General features: G+C 42.1%; 1 protein-coding gene across 1 annotated transcript in view; it reads left to right on the plus strand.

Moving 5' to 3' along the window:
• The window catches only part of LOC145413444 (uncharacterized), an 86,462-nt gene that overhangs the window by 11,532 nt on the left and 54,714 nt on the right, over positions 1-20,216 (plus strand). Inside the window, exons 2-5 of the mRNA XM_080283133.1 lie at positions 3,501-3,667; positions 5,922-6,175; positions 7,742-7,926; positions 13,828-14,465. Of these exons, the coding sequence (XP_080139259.1) occupies positions 3,501-3,667; positions 5,922-6,175; positions 7,742-7,926; positions 13,828-14,465 (1,244 nt within the window). The remainder of the gene's footprint in view (positions 1-3,500; positions 3,668-5,921; positions 6,176-7,741; positions 7,927-13,827; positions 14,466-20,216) is intronic.

Below are 20,216 nucleotides of genomic sequence, written 5' to 3' on the forward strand. Positions count from 1 at the left end.
GTACTGTAAATATTTAACTTACAAATACTGTGCTACTGTACTCGGGAATGTCTCACTCACTGAATAATTTCCCGCCTAGATCGTCACGTAATCAAAACAAACCGCGCGCTGTGGTGACGTTCGAGGATTTGATCTTTCAAAGGCCTCTCCTGCGTTAATTTGTAGTTTTCATAATGGTTTTGTAATCTTACGTTGTCTTGTATGTATCCCAGCCCTTACCGTGTATAATTGCGAGCGCGTTCCGTGAGATCGTGTTCCGTGCGAGTTACCTGTACTATTACTGAAGGAAACTTATGGATAAATACTACCGTATATGTATATACAGTATATATATATATATATATATATATATATATATATATATATATATATATATATATATATACTGTATATATATATATATATATAGATATATATAAGTGTAATAAAGTAATAGGAATATAAAGTGTGAGTGTGTTTATGAATAATAAATGACAATACCAGCGGGGAACGAGCGCAAGTGGGAAGCTCATACTCGCTCGTAATTTTCATTGCATTCACATTTTTTTTTTTTTTTTTTTTTTTTTTAATGGATTCCAAACTATTTGAAAATCATAGAATAGTGTTTCTAGTGATAATATCAGGGTGTGGTAATCATATTACGGGGTGTTGGGAAGTGTAAAGTGGAGACTTCGTTACTCGACTTCAGAAGTCTCCACAAGTCCTACGGTACTCGATGAAGGCTCAGCAAACATTCCAGGGGAAAACTGAAGGTATGTGCCATATGTATATTTAATTATAATATTCTAGGACTAATAACTGATATTTGGCAAATATTTTTACAAAGTCTGTTGGAGCGCGAATATTCACGCGGGACACGCAAGGAGCGCCAAAATAACCCTGCGGTTTAGGGGTTAAACAGGTGCTATGCATGTCCAGTAGGGAGTTATGTAGGTGGTTTTCAGAGTTAGGCTGGTTTAGGGTCCATAAGTATCAGTCCGGAAGGCATTTTCCCATTATCCGGACAAACCCACTTTCTGGACATGCCATTGGCTCTGTTACATCGGATATAGGAGGGATTACATATACGAATCTGGCAATATCTCTGTGTTAGTAAATTGTATATATTTGGTTTCGTAGCATTAAATGAGACAAGGTTATTTTGTCCCCATTCAGTGATCTTAGATAAGTCTTGATTAATGGAGATGGCTGCACTGAGTTGAGAGTTAGAGATAATAAAAATGTGAATGGGTGTTTGAGTGTGAATAAACTGTAAAGTGTAGAGTCCTCTTCATATGAATGGACGGGATTGTGAGTGACAGATAAGAGATCATCAATATGAAATAGGAGTAGGGTTGACACCAGAACTGATCCTTGTGGCACACTGGCATTGATTGAGTGGAAACTGGAATATACATCTTCTACTTTTACTCTTTATTTTTCTGTCACTGAGATTTGAGGAAAGCAGAGGAACAAAAGACATTAGTCCATAGCAAGGGAGTTTGAATAGCGACAAATGGCGTCACTCTCTGTCAAAAGCTTTAGAAATACAGTGTCAAGGGCTACAGCATCAGTTTCTCCATGTTGGTCAGTAGATTGATGGATGGAATGAGGCAGGAGATTGAGTACCGGTATATCAGTGGTGGATCTTTCATGGCAAAAAACATATCTTATATCACTATTAAGTTGTTGGATTCAAGGTGTTTAACTGTGTGCATATTAATTACTGTACAGTTTCAAATACTTTACCAAGAGAAGACATGATAGCTGTTGGTCTGTAATCAGAGGGGTCAGAGGAACTTCCTTTCTTTGGAATTGGGTGGATATTGGCTTCTCTCCATGAATTAGGGAATGAAGAAGTAGGCTACATATGCATAGTCTGAATAATTTAGCTAGAACAGAGTCAAGTTCTGGGGTGCACTTTTTCAAAACAATTGGAGGAATTCCATCTGGGCCTAGAGCTTTGTTGGTTGGTAAATTGTCTAGGTTGGATTTTACATATTTAGTCTGTATTTTAAGTGGAACAGTATTCAGAGAGTCAAGTTCTAATACAGGGACACCAAAGTACTGGCAGGGATATTCGCTTTACCATGCGGTTCGTGTGTAATGTTACCATTTGAAGGTCTTGGTGGGGGAATAGGTGATGAGTTGTTAATGTTATAATTGAAAGAATTGAGAGTTGACCAGAACATTCTATTCTCATTAGGATTGTTAAATAGTTTTGATGCTTGGTTTTGAAGAAAGTTTGATTTAGTGAGAATTATTACTGTTTTTACATGGTTTTTAACAATTCTCAGTTGACAAAGTGATTCAGATGTTTTTTATTTTAAGTAAGAGTTATATGCTAGTGACTTTTGGGCCATTGCTCAGGTGCAGTTGCTATCAAACCATTTTGGGAAGTTCGATCTTTTAGTGAACTGTTGACTTAGTGTGAATAAATCTATACCAAGTAGTATCAAGTCATTAATGTACGATAAGACTGCATAGAACTGGTATCACTAGAGAAGAAAGATTGCCATGGAATGTCAGCAAGATAATTTCTAAATCCATCCCATTTGCCCTATCAGTGTTCCATCAGGTCGCCCAGACAGGTTCAGAACAGGGAGGTTTGGGGGAACCGACTAATGAGGTTTTGAAGAGATTATAGTCGGAGGATCCAAGTGGTGACAGTGCTTCTATCCTGTATTGACTGCTTATTTGTCAGGAATAGATCCGAGAGATGGGCGTAACGGTCAGGAGTATCTGGTACAGGATTCTGGTTGGTTGCTTTACCAACTACGTGAGATTAAATGATTCTGCAAACAGCTCGCACTGTAGACCAGTATTGTCAGTCCTTGCAGAGTGCAATAACCATTCTACATTATGTATATTAAAATCACCAAAAATAGTAATTTGGGTGCTGAGGGTAAGGTTAAGGTTACTCAGCTGTGTGGATATGGAGTCAGATACACTTGGTTCTGAAAGAGCATTAGGGGAGCAATAGACTACACAGATATATTTGGTAATAATTAGGTTATTTCATAACTGAGATGTAAACTGATAAAGTTTTGCAAGTTGCCAGTCAGGACTTTGGACCTGAAATCCATGTTTTTCTAATGTTTGTTGGAGTGGCTCGATTGATTTTGATACTGACTTGTCAGAAATAGCAAATTTTCCCATTCTCAGATGTGGAAGTTTATGATAAGGTCTAAATTTCATCAAGCTGTAGCTAATATTGTACAAAACTGTTAAGATATGATGATGCCTAGAATAAGACCAGCAGTGTTATGGTCTAGATTTGGTTTTTGTGTGAGATAGATGCAGTTGTTTAATTAATAACTTCAAAATTACACATTGCCATGACTTTTAGAGCTAGATATCTGTACTGTACATCATGTGGACCTCAACTTGTAAACCTGCATCCTCTGTGTCCACGTGACATTGCTCACTGCAGGCACTAGCTGTTGTCACAAACCAGCAGTTGGGCAACCTGCTTTCTTTTTGTTATTGCCCTAATACCCTTTCCTCTATTCATCCATCAGGTATGATGTTCGTGGTGCACTCTATGACCTGACTGAAGCAGAGTCAGGTGGTGGGGGTGACCGACTTGAGGGACTGTCGGAAGAAGAAAGAGCCGAGGAGGAGTTGTGCGAATATGAGCGTTACCTGGCTCTATACCATGATGAGGCACAGATCCAGGCTTACCAGGGTGAGTTGGATACATGCTTGTGCAGTTTGAGCAGGTGATGAAATTGGCTAGATTTTTAATATGCTCTGTATAATAAGAAATAGGTGAAGAAAAAGAAGAATATGCTGTCGTTTATAGTTTTTACAGGATCATTTCAGAGGGATACAGCTAGGAAACCTTCCCATGATGGCTTTGGTTGAGATGGGAGAGGATGTGTAGGAAAGAGGTAGGGTATTTTTAAGAGAGCTAATGATGTATACCCGTCTATGTGTGATGGGTATACAGTGCTCCCTTAACATTCACAGGGGCTAGGTAACAGAGATACCCATGTATGTTAAAAGTCCGCGGATATCTGCTTTGCCCCTTAAAAACACCCCTTGACCCCCTTTGACCCTTTGGCTGCAGCAGCTGTGATGACAACGTACTGACTGTGCTCATTGCGGAGAAATAGGAAAAAAAATGTGTGTTTTCAACTCTTGTTTTAACCCACTTATCGTTAATCTTGAGAGCTAAAATTATTGTCAGACAAACATCAATCTTTCTACTATCGTTTGCAACAAACTGCATGTCCTTAGGCACTCCAAACACGGAGAACAATTTGAGAGAATACAAAGGTGTGTTTTGACTCTGATGCAGGGAGCTGGAAATTTCCATCAAACCACAAGATTTTTTCCATACAAAATAGTGTTACAGCCACATTACCTCGGCACAGTAATTACAATAATACAGTAATAAAAATAAAACACGTCTAGCCAGTCTACTATGATTTTATGATATTCCAGTGTTTACGTTAGACTTTAGCAAAACAGTAACGATGTGAGGAAAATCATTACAGACTTTATCAAACTTCATGAATGACTTTTATTACCACTTACTTTTATAAAGGTTATTGATATAATGTCAAGAGTCATTTCATAGCAATGCTACACAGTTTGCAACTGCAAAAATGTTCGCTGGCAAATGCGTTTAGCATCATGACTTCTCTGATTATCGTAAAAATATCACTATATCTCTTGTATTTTATCACAGTAATTCACAATATAAAATAAATAACACTTTCAGCCACTCTCGTACGATTTCAGTGCGATTTGGGTGTGTATTTCTTCGTATTATTTATGAGAGAGAGGGGGGAGGGAGGGAAACTGGCTTAGGCCAGCTCACCGGTTAAGAGAGAGAGGGGGGGGGGCAGCAAACCAGTTTAGACCAGCCCATCGAAGGTATATGGAAGAATATAAATACTCCCAGCTCATCCTAACTTTTTCCCTGATGAATTAATGGCATTAATAAATGAAGTCGCCAAAAGGAAGAGTGTTATACAGTACAGTATTTGATTCACTGGATAATGCCATTACCAAAACAGCCATGAACTGTGCCTGGCATAATGTTACATTTGCAGTGAACAGTGTCAGCAAAGTTCAACTAGGCAAAATGCTTTAGTGAATCCAGCCCCGGTACTGTATCCACCTGCATATATTTAAAACTGTTTATATTAGATCCATCTGCGGATATTTAAAACTGTGGATGTTAAGGGATGACTGTATACAGGAAGCTCCTTTATCCAGGCTACCAATGTCTGAATTTCCACCCGTCCAAATTGGCATATATTGCACCACGCCTCAATATTTGAAACAGTATTCATATTTATCCAAATTTCTGATATGAAATTCAGTGAATTTGGTCCCCTCAGCTGTGTTGGGTTGCTAACTTAAAACCACATATACTGCTAAACACACACACTCACAGTCCTTCATGCTATAGCTAAACACTGCACAAAACTCCAAAATTTAGTAGAGAAAGTACAAAATATCATCAAAACTTTGTAATAGTCTCCATAACACAGCACAGTTACTGCTAAATTTTTTTGCCACATTCAAAAAAGTCTCCATAATACCACTAGATTTCATGCCATTAGGTGTTAAATATTGCTGCTAAACTGAAGTGATTGCTGCTAAATGTTAAGTTGGTAACACTATGCCATTGTTATTGTTTTTTTTGGCGTGGTTGCAGTAGTATTTTTCAACGATGTTTAGCCATGCTTGTTGTGTTGGTGCACATTATATGATTGTGTTGTTACTGTGCATCTTTAGGTTTTTATCAACTTTTCTGCTGCTTGTTATGACTGGTTTGGCAAAGTCACAGAGTAAAACCATATCTTAGGAGTGTTATGCTAACAGCTGATCAGCTGAGTTTATCCAAGATAGCAGACATGGGCCAACCAGAGTAAGAGTTCAGACACTCATGCCATTTTATATACCCAGTACCGTATTTATTTCAGATGAAGAGGCCAAACGCCTGATGGCAGAGCTGGGGTCAGACACTTATGCCTACAGTCAAGTTGGGTTTAATTACGAAGGGCATACAGCATTGATGGCAGGTGTAGTAGGCAGTGAACAAGCCCAAATGCCCCTCCAACCCCTCCACCCCCAGCAGCAGCATCCAGACCAGGACAACCCAGGCTACTACCCGGCTGCTGATGAAGTCACATTTATACCACCTCCAGAGCTAAACGTACCCCAGGGCATGGTTGTGGTGAGCTTCTTCATTCTGTTGTGTTTGGTTGGGTAGGAGGCAGTTTGATTGTTGTGGCAGTAACTATAAAATAAAAAAAAATTGAAAAAGTTTATAACTTGAATGATCTAGGTATCAGATACTGTATATTGATACTGTATGTTTCTATCCATCTATCCATCATCCAATCCTACATTGCCCCATGAGGAGCGTAGGAGCCTGGGACTAGGCAGTTGGTCTCCTCATTTAAGATGAGAGTGACCTGCCTCACTCATCCCTGAGTGGCACCACATGAGCAATCAACCCCAACCATCCCTTGGATATAAACCTTTACTGCCTCAATCTGACTGGAGCGCAATAATTGCCCACTAAACCACCAGGTGCCAAAATTTGACTATATGGTTACCACCCAGCTTAGTAAATTGTTTCCCAGTGTACAGGAAATCATTTGGCCTGTCACTCAGTTTGGAGTCACCCACAGGCAGAAGGAAAAGGAAAGAATGAAGGAAAGAAAGGCAGAAGAGGGAGTGTAAAACAACCCATTGCTTTTTGTTGAAATATTTTTTCCTATATTTGAACATGTACAGGCACCTCAAGAAGTGATGTCAGTGTTCCAGATTGCTTTGGATCCTCAATACTGCCAGCCGCTGAATGAAATCTCATTGATTAAGAAGTAAAAATTCTGACCCTTCATCACGTCATATTGTTAAATAAAATCTATATTTCATGCTGGGAATTATATGAAATGAATACAGTGGGCCCTCGATTTAATGTACCTCAGTTGACCAGATAGCTACTGGATTTAATGAACACTACAAAGCCACCGAATATGCAGCAGTGTTGTACTGATTTATTTTCAAACGTGCTTGAAATCCCACCTCGGAGGGACTGTTGAAAAGAATGGAATATTGACTTTTTTAGATCAGGCTTCCCCCATTACTCCATTATAAAGAGGGTCTGCTGTAATATGTATCCTAGAGTAAGAGGCTTGGAGGGGCTAGGATTGTGAATGTTGAGTTGAGACAAAGGTTTGGACTGGAAAGTTTCGGTGGGGTGTCAGTGATGAGGAGGAGTAGTGTGAGATGGTTTGGACGTGTTGAGAGGATGGAAGATGACATTTGGATTTGGAGGGTGGGAAGTGTGAACGTCAAAGGTAAAGTTGCTAGGAGCAGACCAAATAAGACCTGGGATGAGGTCATAGAATGTAACCTTAGGGGTAAGAATCTGAATAGAAGGCTGTCAGAGATTGAGCAGCATGGAGAGCCACTATTAGGTGACCAAGGTCGATGCATGCAAGTATGTTGGAGCCATTATAAACTATACAACATGAATTATATATTAGAAGTTAACTATGTAAGATATTTTCCGAACTTGAATGTGGAAAGAACCGGTATTACTCTGCATGCAGTATACTGTACCGGTACCCCCGAGTCCTGTGTGTTCCTAAAGTACGGTTCAGTGTTTAAATCAATTGGTTCGGTTAGAAGGCCAGATAAGCAGATATACAGTATATAATTTTTTTGTGGGATGGAGGGGGAGACTTGTTGTTATTATTGGCTTTTAACTTGTGTGCTTCTGTTATGTCAGCCAGAGACAGTGAAGCAGAACAAGATCATTGTGAAGACCTCCAAGTTCATTGTAGCTCAGGGTGGTCAGATGGAGATTGTAATTAAAACCAAGCAGGCAGGCAACCCAATGTTCTCCTTCCTATCCTTCGACCACCCTCTCAACCCCTACTACAAACACATGGTCACCATGATCAAGAACGGAAGGTAAGTTATGTGTATTTCAATCTTCTCAAAACCTAATAGGAAGGAATAGGAAGGATTTTTCTTGTCATCACTTTCACCTATTTAAGTATGTAATGCATTTGTGTGTGTCTGTGTGTGTTTACCTACCTATTTGTAGTGTACAGGGATCGAGCTAAGCTCGTATTGTCCTGTCCCCATGTATATCTTTATCCAGTCTAGTTTTAAACACGTTTTCTTTTTCTTTTTTTCTTTTTTTTGCCTCTGTGTGTGTGTGTGTGTGTGTGTGTGTGTGTGTGTGTGTGTGTGTGTATTTATCCAATTGTCTTATATAGGATTTGAGCTAAGCTCTTGTTGTCCTGTCTCTTTTTCTACAGATACTAATAATCCAATCTAGATTTAAACACATGGATGCTTTCTGCTTGCACCACCTCTCCCTCTAAATTATTCCAGTTGTCTCTAGTTCTGTTTGTAAAACTAAATTTCATTACATTTCTGAGGCATTGACTCCTCTTCAGCTTGAATTCATGTCCTCTTGTTCTTACATCATCTTTTACAAAGAGGTCCTCTCTGTCCTCACATTCTGTTCCTCTTACTCCTCTAAACATTGCAATCAAACCTCCCAGCTCTCTCCTCTCTCTCAGGGTTGGCAATTTCATCCTTTCTAATTTCTCCTCATGAGACAACTCCCTCAAGCTCGGTGTCAGTTTTGTGGTCATCCTTTGTATTCATTCTAGTTTGCTTTTTCAAGTGTGGTGACCATATCACTGTCTCATATTCCAGTCTTGGTCTCATCGTTGTCACTATTAACTCTCTCAACATCTCTTTATCCCCATAATAAGTGCCACTCTCATGTTGTTCAGTAGCCCATAAGTTTCTCTAGCAATTCTGTTCATATGTTTCTTTGGTGATAGGTTAACCTGTATAATCACACCAAGGTCCATTTTTCTTTTGCCTTCCTTATTATTTCATCTCCCATATTGTACTCATACCTTGGTCGCATATCACTGGCTCCCATTTCCAATACATGGCATTTAGTAGTACAGTACTGAGTTCCATTTTCCATGTTTGACTCCACTTGTAGAGTTTATCTAGATCTTTTTGCAGTTCCTTAAAGCAATTTACTCATTGAATGTATATCATAATTTTTGCATCATCAGCAAATAAACTCATATAAGTACACAGTCCTTTCAGGAATGTTATTTAGAAATATCAAACTCTGGGGCACTCCACTAGTTTCCTTTTTCCACTGGTTAAAGTTGTTGCTTATTATGGTTCATATTTGTCATTCAGTCAGATAATTTTCCAGCCATATCAACAATTTCCCATAGACACCTTCATAGGTTTTAAGTTTCCATAATAATATTCTGTGCGGCACTCTATGAAAAGCCTTCTTTATATCCAGGTACAGTTATATACAGTCTACCCATCCTTCCCTTTCTTGAGCTATGTCTGTCACCAGACTGTAGAAGCTCAACAAGTTCGTAAAACAAGACGATGCTTCTCGAAGTCCAAATTGCTTGGATGTTATTACCCTGTGCTCTTCAAGGAATTTTATAAATCTTTTTCTGATGCCATTTTCACATAGTTTGCAGACACTACTAGTGAGGGAGGCTGATCTATAGTTAAGTGGGACCTCCCTGTCACCACCTATATAAATCAGAACTATATTTGCTCTCTTCCATTCAGTAGGTAGCTCCCCACCTTCTATGGAAAACCTCATAAAATCATAGATAGGCCTCACTAACTGTTCTGCACAGTCTTTCAAGATCCACCCAGCTACTTCTTCCAGTCCCCATTGCCCCTCTTACACCTGAATCCTTCATCAGTTGAAGTATCTCATTTCTCTCAACTACTACTGTTTCCATTTTCATGGATTGCATCCCTGTTACAGGTTCTAGGATTTCCCCTTCTTTTACAAATGCCAACTGCATTTTATCAGTCGTTATGTTACACATTTTCTCATCTTTTTCATATACCGTATTACATCATCATCTCTCAGTCTCACTATGCTGTTCTTTGTTCTCATTTTACTATTGATAAACCTGTAGAACAGCTTGTGTTCTTTCTTTGTTCTCATTTTACTACTAATAAACCTGTAGAACAGCATGGGTTCTTTCTTGCTTTTATTAATGACATCCTTTTGTTTTTTTTTTGTTCCCTCTCACTTCTTTCATTCGTTCATTCATTCATCATCCAATCCTACGTTGCCCATAAGGAGCATAGGAGCCCAGGGCTAGGCAAGTTTGTCCTGACATGTAAGATGAGAGTGACCAGCCTCACTCATCTCTGAGTGGCATTACGTGAGCAGTAAACCCCAACCATCCCTTGGATATAAACCTTCACCAGCTCAATCTGATTGGAGCTCCGTAAGTACCCACTAAACCACCAGGCGCCAGAATTTGGTTATATGGTTACCACCCAGGATAGTAAATGGTTTCCTGGTGTACAGGAAACCATTTGGCTTGTCACTCAGTGTAGAGTCAACCACAGGCAGAAGGAAGAGGAAAGAATGAAGGAAAGAAAGACAGAAGAGGGAGTGTAAAGTCACCCATAGGCAGAAGGACGAGGAAAGAATGAAGGAAAGAAAGACAGAAGAGGATGGAAGGAAAGAAGGATGGAGGAGAGGGAAGGGCAGACACCCGAGAGCAGCACTACATCAAGTGAGTGGATGGTGAGTGCCCCCACCTACCACATTTTCTTTTACATATTCATTTCTTACTTCTTTGTACTCTTTCCAAGATTTTTCAGTATATCTTTTTCTTACCGTATCCCATGCTCTGTTCCTAATTTCAGGTGTCTCCCTACATCTTTTATTAAAACATTCTTTCTTTCTGTCTTCCTTTTTTGCAGCAACCTTAGGAACATGGTTTCTGATTGCTTCCTTACATATTTTCATTAAGATATTATATTTCTCCTGGATATTTTTCCCTCTCTCCCTTTCACTCCAGTACATATTTCCCAAATATTGTCTTAGGAGTCAAAATCCACTCTCCCATAGCTATTTCATTTTTGTCGATATGGTTCTCTCTTCTCTTCCGTGTCCCCACCAGATACCTCCTTCTCCATAGCCAGGTGGTCACTCTTTTCAAGGGGGCAATGATACTGTAATTTCTGCATACCTTTCCAGTTTCTTGTAAAAATCAGATCCAGTCTTGATGACGTATCCTCTGCCCTAATTTTTGTATTTTATTTAACCAGTTGTATTAACAAATTTTTTGTTATCAGCTCCATCAGCCTGTACCCTCAGGTTTCCACAGTGTTCCCTGCGTAAGTTCCTTCCCAGTCAACCTCTACAGTTAAAATCACCCACTACCAGCAGTCTGTTTCTCCAGTATAATTATAATTATCCTTCTTAGCTTATCTAGAGACTTACTTGTTAACTGTTCATACTCATCCCTGTTCCATGGTCTGGTCCTTTATGGCATGTACACACAACAAAAAAACTATCGTTACACCTTCTGCACGATATAAAATGACACACGAATGAAGGTTTTTGATAACAGCCTCCTCCATTGGTATCCCTGCGTGTGTTTGTTGCATATTTATTATAAGCTATATCCATTGCTTCTCCCATGCATATTTCTACCTCGTCCTATTTGGCAACTCACCCACTGTCAGGCTTACCAACACTAGCGAGACAGCCAGGTTGTTCAGTATGAAACACATCGGACCCCCCTGTAACGATAGTTTTTTTGCTGTGTGTACATCACTGCTCTGTCTATCTTTTCTTTCCATGTTCTTCTATTGTTTCCACTCCCAGTATTTCCACTTTTGTATTATCTAAATCAGATATTCATTCTGAGATCTTCAGTGGAAAAGTTTTTGGAGAAGGAACAGAAGTTATAGGCAGCCTTCATGGATTTGGAGAAAGCATATGATAGGGTGGATAGACAAGGATTGTGGAATGTATTAAGAATACGTGGAGTAGATGGGAAGTTGTTGAATGCCGTGGAGAGTATGTATGATGGTGCTAAGGCTACAGTGCTTGTGGATAGTGAACTGAGTGAATTTTTCTATTTGAAGGTTGGATTGAAACAAGGATGTGTCATGTCTCCATGGTTGTTCAGTTTGTATATGGGTGGGGTTATAAAAGAGATACAAGGTAGTTCAGTGGATGTTGGAGCAGCCCTAATGAGAGAGGGCAGTGTTTGGAAACTCTTTGTACTATTGTTTCCAGATGATACTGTGTTGTTTAGTGAAGACGAAGGGGAGCTGCAGGGCTTGGTGATTGAGTTTGGGAGAGTTTGTAAGAAACGGAATCTAAAGGTGAATATTGGAAAGAGTAAAGTTATGGTCTTTGAGACGTGAAAATGAGTAAGGATGGTAGTGTAGAGGCTGAAGTGCTGGAAAGTGTACAACAAGGAAGAAAGGTTGCTGGTTCCTTGAAAGCAGTGTTAAGAAACGGAAGTGAGCATGGAAGTGAAAAAGTTACTACATGACAGTATTGTGATACCAACTCTAACATCTGGACGTGAAGCATGGACCATGTTCGAGGGACAGAAGTCAAGAGTGAGAGCAGTGGAAATGAGTTATTTGAGAGGAGCATGTGGAATCACATGGAGAGAGAGTGACAAATGAGGAAAAGAAGGAGCGTTGTGGTGTGGATGTGGATGTGATAGGAAGCGTCATGAGGAACACACTGAGGTGGTTTGGCCGTGTGGAGAGGATGGAGGGTGAAAGACTGACAAAAAGAGTGTATGTGAGTGAGGTGGAGGGGGGAAGAGGGAGGGGGAGGCCGAGGATTAGATGGATGGATGGGGTGGAGAGGTATATGAGAGAGGGGGGTGTGAGTTGGAAGCAGGGCATTGAAATGGCGGGGGAGAGGGCGACTTGGAGGCGATTTGTTTGTGGCCACCCCAAACGGGATTGAGGCGTCTGGCAATAGATAGATAGATAGATAGAAGTGATTGGCAGGAAATTAGGTAGTTCCAGGTGAATGTAAATATCACTTAGGCTTCTCCCTTCCTTTCTTATATATATTTTTATTACGAGAATAGATTATACGGCATATTTCAAGGGGAAATTACCGGGGAAAATTAGCAAACAAATGCATGTGGGGTGTTGCCAGGTGATAATTAGCCAACTCCAGGTGTATGGCACTATCAGTTACCTTATTTTTTTTTGGTATATATTATTTTGTATAAGAATAGGGCATAGGACTTATTTCAATGGATGAAATCAGTGGAAAATTCTGAGGAAGATTTGCTTAGCGCAGCGTGGCTGGGCAGGCAAGAGGAGAGGGTAATGGAGGGGAGGTAGGGAGGGGAGTCAAGAACGGGGATAAGTTGTCAACAATGGATGGGAGTACAGATGACATTAGCGGTGCTGACTATTGTTGGACACTGGCAGTACTGATAGATGATACAAGCAACCACTTGAAAGCCCGGGAGAATTCAAAATAACACAGAATCGCAAAACTGATGCCCCGCGGTATGATCCATTGCACCCGAGTGTCACGAAAGTGACACCTTGTGGATAAGGGGTTAAACAATCACTTGTCATGTTCTCGGTTGCCACTTCCCTCTTTGGAATTCAAGTCATTAATGCTTTTATTAACTTACTCATGTTGGTATGTGTGTGTGTGTACATGTGTGTGTGTGTACGTGTGTGTGTGTGTGTGTGTGTGTGTGTGTGTGTGTGTACGTGTGTGTGTGTGTGTACGTGTGTGTGTGTGTGTGTGTGTGTGTGTGTGTGTGTGTGTGTGTGTGTGTGTGTACCATTGTTCATGCTCTGTACATACTGAGTTTTGTTTTTCCTAAACTTCTCAGTTGTACTTCAGGAAGTTTTTGTGACATGCACAGTTTTGGGAATGACTGTTTTGCCCAAGTTGATTATAATTTATTATATTCTACTTGTATTATGTGCATAATAATGATTTTGATTATACATGTTTGCACATAACACATTACTGTAAACTTTTAGGTACCATCCAGTTGAGGAATCAGAACAAACCAAGGCCGAGTGTGAAGGTGATGCAGGACGTGGTAAGACAGGCCAGTACCTTCACCCTACCCTCTCAGCAGGTATTCGACCTGACCTCACTCCGGGAACACCTACGCAAACTACCCCTCACAAGCCATCACCTGATTGTTCATATATCAAACTGATCCATAAGATTAAGGAACAGCAGAAAAATACAGCAGTAGTAGAGGGGATATCAAGAGTCGGGGATACTTCAACCCCATCGTCCCCAGGGGGTCCTGTGGCATCCACAGCCCCGACCCCCACACCAACGACTTCCACCCCAGCACAGGATACTACAGCTGATAACAAAGCCAAAGTTAAAGCTGAGTCGACTCCTGTTGGATCCCCCAAAGTTGGTCTGGTAGACTACCCATCATTCAATCAGACTAAGGATTCTGATGGGGATTCTGATACTCAAATGAATGGCTCTGATGTAGAGGAAGAAAAGGAAGACAGTAAAGGTACCACTACAGAAGGAACAAGTGAATACAGCAATATTAAGTGGCCTCCCCCTGATGTTCAGATGGTGATTGACAAGATGGCTAGCTACATCATCAAGAATGGAGCCGAATTTGAGGCAATGGTTCATAGTAGAGGTATGGCACTTAAATTTTATTTCTACCGTATTTAACATTCACCACTGAGGATAGGCAGAGGATTGTTGCTTAGGTTTGTATTGACTGGTTCACTAAGTAGCCTACTGAGGAGACTGATGAATATGTGGCAGTGTTCCCATAACTGTAAGGATAATTAAGTTTGATCCAGGTGAATTGGAGCAGATGGGGGACGTGGAAGGTGTGTGCAGGATATTTACAAAAGAAATATGTGCAGCATGTGATGTGGTGTGTGGGATGAAGAGAAGACGGAGGGGTGTGCAAGGAACAGCATGGTGGAATGAAGAGGTGAGACAGGCTGTGGCACAAAAGAAGAAAGCATACAATGAATGGATGAAAAATATGGGCGTGGAAGAAGTTGAGAGGCAGAAGAGAGAGTTATGTATAGAAAGAAAGAGAGAGGTGAAAAGATTAGTAAGAGAGAGTAAGAAGAGAGTGGATGAGGAATTTGGAAGGAACTAACTTGAGTGTAAAGTGGAGGGACTGTAAGAAAATGTTCTGGAAAGAAGTGAAAAGAGTAAGACAGGGTGGAACTGAAGTTAGCATGGAGTGAAAGATAAAAATGGCAGATTACTAGTGGGGAAGGGAGAAAAAGTGAGCAGATGGAGAGAACACTTTAAGGAATTGTTGAACATAGAGGATGGAAGTAATGTGAGTATAAGTGGCTGGGGAATGGCTGGGAGGAGGAGGGAGGTGAGAAGATAGGAAGAAATCAGTAGGATAGAAGTTGTGGAAGCAATGAAGAAAGTTAAATTGAGGAAAGCCCCAGGAATTGATGGAGCGTGTGGCGAAATGCTGAAGTATGGGGGAGAGATAGTAGTAGAATGGATGTGGAAAAAGTACAGACTGGCCTGGGAGGAAGGTAGAGTCCCGGAGGATTTTAAGTCAGGTATATTCCCTTGTACAAAGGAAAAGGGGAAAAAGAAGTGTGTGGTAATCATAGGGGCATCTGTCTTCTTAGTATAATAGGAAAAGTGTATGGTAGGATACTTATTGACAGAGAGAAAGAACAGAGGAATTAGTTGGAGAAGAACAGGGAGGCTTCATGAAGGGAAGAGGTTGTGTAGATCAGTTATTCATTCTTAGATCTTTAGTGGAAAAGTTTCTAGAAAAGGGAAAGAAGTTGTATGCGGCTTTCATGGATTTGGAGAAAGCATATGACAGGGTGCATAGACAAGGATTGTGGAAAGTATTAAGAATATATAGAGCAGATGGGAAGTTGTTGAATGCTGTGAAGAGTATGTATGATGGTGCTAAGGCTGCAGTGCGTGTGGATGGTGAACTGAGTGAATTTTTCTCTTTGAAGGTTGGGTTGAAACAGGGATGTGTCATGTCTCTGTGGTTGTTCAATCTGTACATGGATGGGGTAATAAAAGAGGTACAAGGTAGGGTAGTGGATGTTGGAGTGGCCCTGGTGAGAGAGGGTAGTGTTTGGAAACTCCCTGTACTGTTGTTTGCAGATGATACTGTGTTGTTGAGTGAAGACGAAGGGGAGCTGCAAGACTTTGTGGATGAGTTTGGGAGAGTGTGTAAGAAACGGAATCTAAAGGTGAATGTAGGAAAGAGTAAAGTGATGGTCTTTGAGAGAGATGAAGTCAGTGAATGTACAGCGAGGTTGGATGGTGAGGAATTGGAAAATGTGAGTACGTTTAAGTACTTGGGTAGTGTGATGAGTAAGGATGGAGGTTTGGAGAGTGAAGTGCTTGAAAGGGTGCAGCAGGGAAGAAAGGTTGCTGGTTCCTTGAAAGCAGTGATAAGAAGCAGGGAAGTGAGCATGGAAGTGAAAAAGTTACTACATGACAGTATAACTCTAACGTATGGAAGTGAAGCTTGGATGTTGCTGGAAGGACACAAGTCAAGAGTGAGAGCAGTGAAAATGAGTTATTTAAGAGGAGCCTGTGGAGTCACATGGAGAGACAGGCTGACAAATGAGAATATAAAGGAGCGTTGTGGTGTGGATGTGGATGTGATAGGAAGCGTTAGGAGGAATACACTGAGGTGGTTTGGCCATGTGGAGAGGATGGAGGGTGAAAGACTGACGAAGAGAGTGTATGTGAATGAGGTGGAGGGGGGAAGAGGGAGGGGGAGGCCAAGAATGAGATGGAGGGATGGGGTGGAGAGGTATATGAGAGGGGAGGGGTGAGTTGAGAGTGGGGCAATGAAATGGTGAGGGACAGGGCGACATGGAGGCGATTTGTTTGTGGCCACCCCGAACGGGATTGAGGCGTCTGGCAATAGATAGATAGATAGATCAGCAGATATTATGGTGTTTGGAGTGCTGGAGTTTGATTCATGACCTTGCATAGATTTCGGTTCACAAGAAGTGACAGGTAGTTTTTATTTAGTTACCTGTTATGAGTGTGTGAGGAAGAGAGATTTGGAAGTCGGTGAGGCTAGGGGACTGACAAGAGATCAAGCTGGCTGGATGAATATTGTGAAGAGAAACTCATGATCTGGGATTTGGTACTCCTTTTTAATGTGACAGCGTTTGGATTGACTCTGTCAGATACGTTTATGTGAAGCTGCGAAACGTGGTGAATGATTTTGGCGAATCAGTGTTGCACTCTGCACTTTAACTTTTTCCACTCTTGTAACCATTTTCTAAAGCAAAAACACACAAATCTGTTTACGTTAAATTTAGTTCAAAAATTGTCTTTTCACTCACAACTGTAAATCCTTAACACAGTGCACTGTTTTTTTCACTGCACAACACTGTAAATTCCCGTGTGGTCTAGTGGAGAAGTTCTTGGCGTCTATTCACTGTCAGATTCCGAGAGTATCACTTGCAGGTGACCTAGGGGTGTGTCGCTGGGTCGTGGTGATGGCGTACCCTCTGAAGACAGATGCAAACTCACGTCAAGCGGTGACTCCACCGTGGCTGATGTGCTGGGCTGTGGCTTAGAGCATGAGGGCCTGTCTTGGGGAGGCAACAGAGTGGAGCCAGGACTGGGCACAGTGGGGGTCACGGGCCTGAAAAAACTGTCAATCGTTGATTGACGCAAGGAACAACGATTCTGACGATTGATGATGCCTCCCTGAAAGCACGCACTCCCTCCACAAGTCCCAAGGGCCCCATCTCCCTGTCGCAGTCCGGGTGTTCCAGGTAGTCGAGAACGAACTCTAGGTGTTCCCGGAGTGCGCTCAGCTTGGGGATGGCTGGAGTTGTGTCATGCTGAGAGGAGTCCGCATCATCGTCGCCGTCCTGGTTGGAATCTTCAAGCTGGGTATTGACGCCTGCAACTGAAGATGCGATCTCGATATCAGACAAGGTCTGATACCCAGGATTGCCCTCGTCGTCATCCAACCACTCGCGCAGATCGTCCACATCAACATCGTCGCCATGCATACGTAGACGTGCATGGAAGTCATCCACGTCATAACCTAGGAAATCGCACTCCACATCTGTTCCGAGAAACAGACGAGACCAACCATTTTCTAGAGTCTTCACAGGGACTTCCTTCCATGCACTGGCCCAGTTGTAGATTGCAGACTTGATGTAGTGGCAAAGGTTTTCCAAATTCCACTGGCCTCGTGTGTCCCGTCCCTCCCTGCGCTTGTCCTCGTCCTCGAGAACAACCATCACCTTGTCCAGGAACTTCCGTCGGTATAGGCGCTTTGTTGCCACGATCACTCCTTGGTCCATTAGTTGGATAAGAGCAGTCATATTAGGTGGCAGAAACATGCACCTAATCCGGCCATTCTCAGCCACCAAGTCCTTGTCACACGGGTAGGCAGGTGCATTGTCGAGGAGAAGGAGGGCCTTTACCTGGTCGCGCGGGATTCCCAGTGTCTCCGTCTGGTAATGTATGACCTCCTTGACGAAGTGACGGTGGAACTAGTCTTTGAAGATCACGGCTGTAAACCATGCCTTCAAAGAATGGTACCAGACGACAGGAAGGACATCCATCACCCCACAAAGACACCGAGGCTGCTTTGTACGGCCAACAATAACGGGCTTAAGCCGGTGCATGCTGTTAGCATTGGCACAAAACAAAGCAGATATCCGTTCCTTGGAGAGCTTGCGGCCAGGTACACGCTTCTCCGTCTCCTCGGCTAGAGTGTTCGTTGGCAAAGAGCAATACAATAAACCAGTTTCGTCAGCCTTGTAGACTTGACCGAGAGTGAGGCCCTCCCTGTCGATCAAGTCCTTCACCTTGTGCCGAAACTCGTCAATTCCATCCTTGTTAGCGTCCAAAGCTTCGCCATGAGCTTTATGGTTGGTAAGGCCATGCCGTAACTTGAACGCGAAGAGCCAACCCTCGGATGCCTTGAAGTCTAGGGCATCGTGAAGCCTGGCGAACTTCTCAGCAGCAGCCTTCAGCTCCTTACCACGCACCGTCACACCAGCAGCACGTTGCTGTCGATACCAAATCAACGTGGAGCGGTCTACTTCAGCTAACTTGGGAGTAAACATCACCTTCCTCTCCACGTTGCGTTTGCTTCTCGACGAGAAGTCAGCCGTGTACTGCATGAGTTTGTCTCGGGATCTCTTAATATCAAACAAAGTAGATTGGGCCAGGTAGAACTTGCGGAGGATGCGGGAAGAAGACCACCCCGCATCTACTTTCTCCAATACCTCCCGCTTCTTCTCCAGAGTCAACACCACTCTCTTCCTCTTCTCAGGCGGCGGGGCCATCATCACACACACGAAGGAGAGGCATGAGAGCAGCAGGAGAGCCTGCAGCAGGTAAGGCACCACCACAAAAGCGAGCACGTGGGCAGCCATGACGACGAGCATGCACTTGCGACGAGAGACAGGCGGAAAGTGGGGAGGATGCAGGGGCGCTCTAGCGGACGTCGGAGGAATGACGCACCACAACAAAGCTGTCCCGCGCCCCACATGCCAAGTTCAAATTATGGGCGGGAAAAATTCGTTCAGATATTGGGCGTTCGGATATTAGAGGGATTACTATGTGATTTCTGCGTTTTTTAATATCTTGTGGGGGGAGGTCCTAAGTCAATTTGCAGTAGCTGTATGAGGTTAACAAAACTAGTGCACAACAGCAGTACACAGCACAAAGGATCCCTTTGATCTCAGTGGGAGCAACAGAAAACTGTTCACTAAGAAAACAAAGCCATATTAAAAATACACTTATTTCAAGATGCCTGTAGACATTGCAGTTTAAAGACTAGAGATCATAGGCAGTTAACAAGGCAAACTGAGGGAGGCAGTTAAAGTTTAGCATTTGTTTACATGAATAATTGAGAGAACCGGCTTACTCTTGCATTATACCTCTGTACATAAAAGAGATAAGACAGTAGAGATATGAATGCTGTGTTTGTGCCACAGTGGGAGAGGAATACAACCAAAGATTTCAAGACAGCAACCAGGATAGTAGTGATAGAGAATAGAGATACAGCATTGTGGATGTGCTAGGAAATGTTTGTAGGAGTACTCTAAGATTGTTTGGCCACAGTTATGGAGCAAATGGTGGGAAAGCAATTGACGAGGAGAGTATATGTGAGGTGAAGAGATGGGAAGTGGGACAGACTCAGGATGAAGAGAGAGATAGACTAGGAAAGTACTGTATATGTAAGGTGAAGAGAGGGGAGAGAGACAGAGGATGAAGTGGAGGGTTGGGTTGGAGAGTTATATAAATGAGGGCAGTGTGGGATGGGGGAGGGACATCTGATGGCAGAGGACAGGGCAATTTGTTTATGGCTGCCCACACCAAAGATGAAGTATCTGGCTATAGATTGAAAGGTAGATACTATTGAAGAAAGTTATGTATG

The sequence above is a fragment of the Coenobita brevimanus genome, chromosome 96 (assembly GCF_032717465.1).
Source record: "Coenobita brevimanus isolate Jiangsu-jjx chromosome 96, ASM3271746v2, whole genome shotgun sequence".
NCBI classification, from domain to species: Eukaryota; Metazoa; Arthropoda; class Malacostraca; order Decapoda; family Coenobitidae; genus Coenobita; species Coenobita brevimanus.